The sequence below is a fragment of the Rhincodon typus genome, chromosome 7 (genome assembly GCF_021869965.1).
Source record: "Rhincodon typus isolate 14 chromosome 7, sRhiTyp1.1, whole genome shotgun sequence".
Taxonomy (NCBI): Eukaryota; Metazoa; Chordata; class Chondrichthyes; order Orectolobiformes; family Rhincodontidae; genus Rhincodon; species Rhincodon typus.
In genome coordinates this window covers 88,196,267-88,205,287 of record NC_063338.1, presented here as the reverse complement: position 1 = coordinate 88,205,287, position 9,021 = coordinate 88,196,267, and the positions used below count along the sequence as shown (strand labels likewise).

At 42.4% G+C, this 9,021-nt stretch overlaps 1 protein-coding gene across 1 annotated transcript in view; it reads left to right on the top strand.

Annotated features, from left to right (window-relative positions):
- LOC109936326 (contactin-associated protein-like 5) overlaps positions 1-9,021 on the top strand; it is a 767,761-nt gene that overhangs the window by 368,625 nt on the left and 390,115 nt on the right. The window contains exon 7 of the mRNA XM_048599257.1: positions 5,828-5,977. Coding sequence (XP_048455214.1) covers positions 5,828-5,977 — 150 coding nt within the window. The remainder of the gene's footprint in view (positions 1-5,827; positions 5,978-9,021) is intronic.

Genomic DNA, 9,021 nt, shown 5'->3' with positions numbered 1-9,021 from the left:
GGATGTCTGCAAGTTCATATTCATCTCTGAGGCTCAATCAGACTACTTGTAACCTTAGTGTCAGATTTGACAACAAGATTAGTGCCTGACCACATATCTGCTATCACAAGGGCACCTACTTCCACCTCTATAACATAGTTACTATTGAATCCCTAATTCTTGCTTTTGTTACCACCAGAATGGATTGTTTCAGGGAACTCTTGGCCAGCCTTCTATTTTTGAACCTCCGTTAACTTGAATCCAAAGCTGTACTGCCTGTAACCAAACTCACGATAATCTTACCCATCCTTGACTGAGTTCACTGGTGTATATGGGTTCCTGATTCAGTCCTATCTCAATTTTAAAATTCTCATCCTTACCTTCACATCTGTCCCTGGCCTCATTCTTCTCTATCCTTGTAATCAAAGATATAAAGAATAGTATAGCCATTCAGCCCATCAAGCCTATGCTGACACATGATGCCTTTCTAAATTAAAAATCTTTGGCCTCTACACAGTCCATATCCCTCTATTCCCTGCCTATTCATATATCTGTCAAGGCACCTTTTAAACGTTCCTGTCATATTTGCTTCACCCACCTCCTCTGGCAGCGCATTTCCAGTCACTTACTACTCTCTGTGTAAAAACCTTGCCTCTCACATCTCCTTTAAACTTACCCCCTTTTATCTCAAACTTATGTCCCCTAGAAAAAGACTCTGACTAAGCATTCTATCCATGCCTCTCATAGTTTTGTAAACTTCTATCAGGTCACCCCTCTTCCTTTGATGCTCGAGTAAAAACGAACAAAAAAACCAGGCAGGAAAACACACCAACGCTTCATCGGAGGCTGCTTTGATGATGTTACCCAGCATGGTAATGAAACGTCTGCGGAACAACAAACCAGCTTGGTGAGCCAACCAACCACAAGATCCACAACCTAAGCTACAAATCTACTCCAAAACCTTAAAAACTAACAATGTTTGTCCAATCTCTCCTCATTGCTAATATCTTCCAAAACAGGCAACATCCTGGTAAATCTCCTCCAGCTGATAGGTTTCTCTCCTGGCCTGTTTTTGACCTTGCTTAGATTCTTTATTTTAATTGTTCATGCAAACCAACCTACAATCCATTGACTCCATCAATACTTCCTACTGCCTCAGGGGAGCAACCAACATAACCAAAGACCCCCTCCCACTTCAGCTACACACTTTTCTACCCTCTTCCGTTGGGAAGAAGATATAAAAGTTTTCATACATGTGCAAACAGATACAAGGACCGCTTTTTCCCTGCTGTTATCTGACTTTTGAACAGACCTCTTTAATGTTTTGAGGAAGGGTCACCGGACCCGAAACGTTAACTCTGTTTTATCCTTCGCAGATGCTGCCAGACTGCTTTAATGTTAATGTGGCACAGTTGCAGCTCAGTGGTTAGCACTGCTACCTCACAGCGCCAGGGAACTGGGTTTGATTCCAACCTCGGGTGAATGTCTGTGTGGAGTTTGCACATTCTCCCCATGTCTGCATGGGTTTCCTCCGGGTGTTCTGGTTTCCTCCCACAGTCCAAAAATGTATGGATTGGCTATGCTAAATTGCCCATAGTGTCCAGGGATGTGTAGGTTAGGTGCATTAGCCACGGGAAATGCAAGGTTACAGGGATAGAGTAGGGGGATAGGTAGGATGCTCTTTGGAGGTCAGTGTGGACTTGATGGGCTGAATCGCCTGTTTCCATACTATGGGGATTACTGTGATTCTATTACCTCTTTCTGCATAAAATCCCCTACGGTGTGGAAATAGTCCATTGGCCCTTTGAGTCCACACCAAGCCTCTGAAGAGCATCCCACCCAGATCCACCCCCTACCCTATCCCTCCATTTCCCATCCTACCACACTTGGGGCAATTTAGCATAGACAATCCACCTAACCTGCACATCTTTGGACTGTGGGAGGAAACCGGAGCACCCGGAGGAAACCCACGCAGACACGGGGAGAATGTGCAAATTCCGCCCGAGGTGGAATTGAAACCGGGTCCCTGGTGCTGTGAGGCAGCAGAGCTAACTACTGAGCCACCGTGCCACCACCTCAGCAGCTGTAATGTTGCATCCTACCCTCTGTTCTGTTACCCTGATGCAATTACAAAGTACGATCTGCCTGTATAGCATGTAAAACAACACTTTTCACTGTGCCTCAGTACACATGACAGTAATGAATCAAACCAAATCAAAATGAGCAGCCTAATGATAGGCAAGTAAGTGTGGAGTTGAGACCACAATTGTGTTGAATGACAGTTAAGATTTAAGAAACCCAATGGCTCTATCCTGTTGCTAAGCATCTTCAGTTGCTTTTGGCACAAAACACTAAACCGGTCTACCGCTGTCTCTACTATTAAAACACTCCTTAAAACCCACTACAGGAAGTCCCTGGGTTGTGAAAGGCTTCCATTTTTGAGTCTCTTTGTGAGTCGATTTGTACTTAAGCCAGCACACAATGCAGGACAAATAAAATAGTTGTTCGTATGCACAGGAAGTGTGTATGTCAGATCTTTAAAATTACACCCTTGTATGGGATTGTTTGTAAGTATGAGGATTCATACATTAGAAGTTTGTCAATTGAAGACCCATTGTATTTTGACCAACCTTTTGGTCACTTGTCCTGAAATTCCTTTATACGACAATGTATCAAAACCTGTTTGATATCACTCCTGCAAAGCGCTTTCAGATGATTTATTGCATTTCAGACACTTCAGAAATGTAAGTTGTGTATATTTGTGGACACATACACTGGTATGTATATTTGAGTTCATATCAAAACAGATATTTTATGTATTGTTAATCAATGCGAGTTTTTATATGACTGTGTTGGAGATTGGTTCTAAATTTGCATAAAATGGAGAAATAGAGGAGACCTGGTCTGAACTCCACAGACGTTTCATTGTTAATGATTATAGAAAATCCCCAAACATCGTTCCTGTGAATCAGCTATCAACCAACAATCTATCCTGGAACACCCACGTTAATGCGATGATCAAGAAGGCACAACCGCGCCTCTTCATCAGGAGCTAAGGAAATTCGGCATGTCCATAAGGATCCTCACCAACTTTTACAGATGCACAATAAAAAGCATTCTGTCCGGGTGCCTCATGGCTTGGTATGGCAACTGCTCTGCCCAGGACCATAAGGGACTACAGAGAGTTGTGAACACAGCTCAGACCATCACACAAGCCAACCTTCCATCCATCGACTCCATCTACATTTCTCGTTGTCGCGGAAAGGCAGCCAACATTATCAAAGACCCCTCCAACCCCAGTTCTAATCTCTTCCAACCTCTTTGTCAGGCAGAAGATGCCAAAAGCTTAAACACATTTATCAACAGGTTCAAGAACAGCTTCTTCCCTGCTGTTATTAAACAGCTGAATGGATCTGTCAAATCTCAAATGGACCTGTAATGTTGATCTTGCTTTTCACACACCTTCTGTAACTTTGTATGCTTTGTTCTGTTCAATCACCTTATGATCTATTTGTCTCTGTATGTTATTGATCTGCCAGTACTGCACACAAAACAAAACGGTTTACTGTACTTAGATACATGTGACAATAATAAATCAAATCAAATCAAATTGAATCAGATACAATGTGTGTTCACAATTGGAAGCAATGGCAGAAGCATCTGTGCTGGCAGTAGATAGACTGTTCCCTCCAAAGTGCAAGAGAAGCATAGAGAATGCTGGTTTTTTTTTATTCACAGAAAGGTGTTGGAGAAGTTTAGCAGGTCTGGCTGTATCAATTCCATCAAAGACTCATACTGGATTTGAGATGTTAACTCAGTTTCTCTTTCGACAGACGCTGCTGAGTTTCCACAGCATTGTCTGTGTTTATTTCAGATTTTCAGTGTCGTATTTTCATGTGAGAGTCCTTTTTTATTCATTCATGTGGTATCAGTGTCACTGGCTAGGCCAGAGTTTGTTAACATCTATAATTGCAGGAAGGGAAAATTGAGAGGCAACTGCAGTGATTCCCATTGTAGGCCCAGCAGCATCTTACAACGTCAGCAGTGATTATGTGGCTGCCATGAGACTTATTTCAAGCCCTTTCTTCTCCCCCAGTTTATATTTTCAGAGAATGGGATTTGATCCCATGACCTCAGAATATTAACCTGGGATTCTAGGTTCAGAGTCTAGTGACATAACTACTACACCATTGCCTCTTCAAGCTGTCAACAGCTGTACTTTCAGCTGACAATTTAGTTTTAAGATGAAATAGAGTTGGTGTCTAAAAGACAGGTTTTCAGTATTTCTGAAAACATCACATAGTCTGCCATTACACACTACCTATTGTTAGCCACTAACAGTCTCCATTATCAGCTTATTCACCCTCCCAGACAGATTGTTATCCACTCCTTTGTTTGTCCAACTGTTCTTCTCTCTCTTTGGGTTCTATCCCCACCTATCATTTACTCCTTACCCCCTGCCCCCACCCTACCTTCTGCATATAAACTCACATTATCCTAGCTACCATCAGTTCTGAGGAAGGGTCACAGGACCCGAAACGTTAATTCTGATTTCTCTTCACAGATGCTGCCAGACCTGCTGAGCTTTTCCAACAAGTCTATTTTCAGTATTTCTATCTGGATACAAGCCCCTCATGATTCATGTTTCAATACAAAAGGGCATTGAGAGGGTGGGGTACATTGGAAGCCATTGCAGGATTGAATTACAAGCTTCTTCTAAATAATATCCCTGAATTGCACCGGCAAGCAATTTGACAGGATCCAAAAGGGGAGAAAGCAGATAGAGAAGGCAAGTCCCTGGACAGCAATAGAAATTGGAGTTTTCGCCAGCTTCAGTCAATTTCAAGTGGATTTGAAACAAGGCTATAAAATTCACATTGCTTGAGCCGAAGGGAGATACTGCAGAAAAAACCCTCACCATGAAACACAGTCCTGCAGTTGAAAGTTACCAGGCTAGGAAATGGAAAGGAATGAAATTAAATCTTTAGGAACTACGAATCACTTTCGATCGGTTCCAGGAAAATTGCACGTCAACTTAAATACATTCTTTATATTAATTGTGGAATTGAAGATTTCTGGTCATTATGAATGTTAAAAGGTAAGTTCTGTTCTGTAATTTAGTGTATATGTTGTTCACACAAATAATGTTGATTCAGTTTTGTTTTCAATCTTTGTTTTGACATGAAAGTTTATAAAGCTTGAAATGTTGTCAAACTCTTTGGCTGCACTGCATCAATTAAAGATATTGAACCATTCAAAGAATTAATAACAAAATGAATAACAAAAACAGAAATTGCTGGAGAAGCTCAGCAGGTCTGGCGGCATCAGTGGGGAGAAAGCAGAGCTAACATTTTGGGTCCAGTGGCCCTTCTTCAAATGTAGATGCTGCTACATCTACTGTCTATGTTTCAGATTTCCAGCATCCACAGTTCTTGATTTTACCAAAGAATTAAATTGCTGGACAATTGCTGCTCAGCAGCTCAGTTAATCCATCGTAGCTACACACATTCTTTAAAAGTTAGTCCCAAATCTGCTCACCATCTCCCCACTTTCCCACACCCCAACAATTTTTCACAATCATCCTGCAGTCTGTTTCCTTTCCAAATATTTCTCCAATTCCATTTGGAAAGTTACCATTAAATCTTACTTCTACCAGCCTTTCAAGCAGTGTATTCCAGATCATAACAAGTCACTGCACGTAAAAGAAAATTATTTCTCTCCTGGTACTTAATCGATCTTCTTAAATCTTTGTAATTTATAAATAGCTCTGAAGCAGCCAATCTAGGTTCATAAACCAGGTGATGTTCCTTTAATAAAACTCATGGGCTCCTGTGTTTTCCTCTCATAGGGAGCAATCTGAATGATGGACAGTGGCACATCATCCATTTGAGCGCCAGACGGAATCGCGTCAGTGTCAAGTTGGACAGCGAAACTGCCTCAACCGCTCACTCGACCATACAGATGCGGATGTACTCAGGGAGCAGCTATTATTTTGGAGGTGGGACCCATTCGCTTGCAGGACTGACCTTTTAAACTGAGTAGTTGGCCTGCCCATAGGTGGTAACGATCTTCAGGGATATACAGTCATAGAGTTACAAAGTAATACAACATGGAAACAGGCCCTTCGGTCCAAACTGGTCCATGCTGACCATGGTGCCCACTCAGCTAGTTCCAATTGCCCACATTTGCTCCATATCCCTCTAAACCCTTCCCCATTCATGTATCTATCCAAATATTTTTAAAATGTTGCTATTGTACCTGCCTCAACCACTTTCTCTGGCAGACCATTCCATATACGCACAGCTCTCTGTGTGAAGAAGTTGCCCCTCAGGTCCTTCTTAAATCTATCCCCTCACACCTTAAGCCTATGCCTTCTAGTTTTCAATTCCCCTTCCCTGGGAAAAAGAGTATATGCATTCATCCTATTTATACCCGTCATGATTTTATACACTCAATAAGGCCACCCCTCATTCTCCTACATTCCGAGGAATAAAATCCTATCCTGGCCAACCTCTCCCAGTAAGGCAGGCCCACTAGTCCTGGCAACGTCCTTGTATGTGGTCCAAAGCATCCCCACTTGTTTCCCTTATTTTCTTAGCATCTATGATTCTCTTCAGTAAACACTGAGGAGAAATATTCATTAAAAATCTCCTCCATCTCCCGTGGGCTCCATACATAGATGGCCATGCTGATCTTTAAGGGAACTATTCTCTCCCTCGCCACCCTCTTATTCTTAATATCGTTATAGAACCTCTTGGGATTATCTTTAACCTTATCTGCCAGATCAATCACATACACTCTTATTGTTCTTCTGATTTCCTCTTAAGTGTGCTCCTACACTTTTTATAGTCATCTAGGGGTTCACTTGAGCCCGATAGCTTAAACCCCAATGTACGCTTTCTTCTGTTTCCTAACCAGAGCTTCAGTATCCCTCGTCAGCCAGGGATCCCTAAACCTGCCAGCTTTTCCCTGCACCCTAACAGGGACAAACTGTCCCTGGACTCTTGATATCACACTTTTGAAAGCCTCCCATTTGCCAGTCATTCCTTTTACTTCAAACAAACTCATCCAATTGACCTCTGCTAGAAACTGCCTAATGGCCCCAAAATTGGTCCTGCTCCAGTTCAGCACCTTAACCTGTGGACCTGTCCTATCTTTTTCCATAACTATGTTAAAAGTATGAGAGTTGTGGTCACTGAACTCAAAGTGACACTTCAGTTACTTGCCAGACTTTGTTTCCTTATAGGAGGTCCAGTGTTGCACCCTCCCAGGTAGGACCCTCTACATATTGATTTAAGAGACTTTCTTGGACACATTTGACAAATTCCACCCCATCTGGGCCTTTTACAATCTGGGTGGCCCAGTCAATACAGGGGAAATTAAAATCTCCCCCAATACTACTCTATTATTCTTACAGGTATCTGCAATCTCCCTAAACATTTGTTCTTCTCGCACCCACTGGCTATTGGGGGTCTATAATACAGTGTCAACAGAGTGACCACCCACTTCTTGTTTCTAAGTTCGAACCATATGGTCTCATTTGATGACCACTTAAGAATATCCTCACTAAGCACTGTTGCTATGCTCTCCCTTATCAAAAGAGGAACTCCTCTTCCTCGCTTACTTATACTTCTGTCATGCCAGTAGCTTCTGTATCCTAATCTTGCAATCTCCCACCCTAGGGAAAAGACACCTGCCATTCACCATATCTATACCGCTCATTATTTTATAAACTTCTACAAGGTCCCCGCCTCAACCTCCTATGCTCCAGTAAAAGAAGTCCCAGCCTTTCCAGCCTCTCCTTATAACTCAAACCCTCCATTCCCAGCATTATCTCGGTAAATCTTTTCTGAACCCTCTCCAGTTTAATAATTTCCTTCCTATAACAGGGCAGCTAGAACTGCAGATGGTGCCCCAGAAGAGGCCTCACCAATGTGCCATACAACCTCAATGTGATTTCCCAACTCCAGTATTCAAAAATCTGAGCAATGAATGCAAGTGTGCTAAATGCCTTCCTAACTATCCCGTCTACATGTGACACAATCTTCAAAGAATTATGTAACTGAAGCCCTGGGTCTCTCTGTTCTGCAACACTACCCAAGGCCCTACTTTTAATTGTATAATGTAGGGAATCTGGTTTGCAATCAGTAATCTGCTGACTTTTAGGTGGTTCGAATGATCCCCAGATCCCTGGTTCTGACACTGGATTTAATTTAGGAACGTGAAATGAAGGCGGCAATAGACAGGTGTTTTAAGGCAAAGATTCTGTGTTTATTAAATGCAAAGGTGAGTATATCACAAGAAAAGAAAAGACAAATGTAATAAACAGGGAAATAAAACAAAGGTGAATAAAAATACAAGAGTTAAAAAGGCAAATTAAAAACAGTGAAACTGACACTATCAGATATTAACTTAACACAGGCTAATTACTATTAGAAACTAAACAGTCTTTTCAAACACAGAATTTTAATCAGACTTCCTGACCTTGGGGTGCCCTGCACTGTCACCAACCCACCTTCCCCTCCCTGCTAACTAGGTTGGATACTTTTGGGTCTTGAGGAAATAGGCTCACCACTGGGGATAAACATAATTTTGAAATAAATCTGGCTGTTCCCACTTTCTGTAGCTGGTTCTTCACTGAAGACTTCAGACAGTGTTCGGTCTGGTTTGAGAAACTTAGGTTTTCTTACTTTGTGGTGGTTTATGAGCCGGTTTTCACCTCAGGATGTGTCTGAGGCCTTGTCAGTCATGTCGGTGATTTTTGGGGGTCGTCGGTTGTCAGACCTGCTGGTCTTGGTCGGTTGCTGTTGGTTGCCCCAGTGCAGAGCAACCCTGTGTCGGTCGGTTTCAGGGAGGTAGCTGTGCAGATAGTTCTCAGGGAGAGTAGCTGTCTGGGATCCCTCTTGTGTTGGTAGCTGCAAGGATGGCTCTCTCTGTCTCTCTCTCTCTGTCTCCCAGTTCAGGGCTAGCAGTTTTACAGAGATAGTAAAAACTGCCGATGCTGGAGTCAGAGATAACACAGTGTAGAGCTGGATGAACACA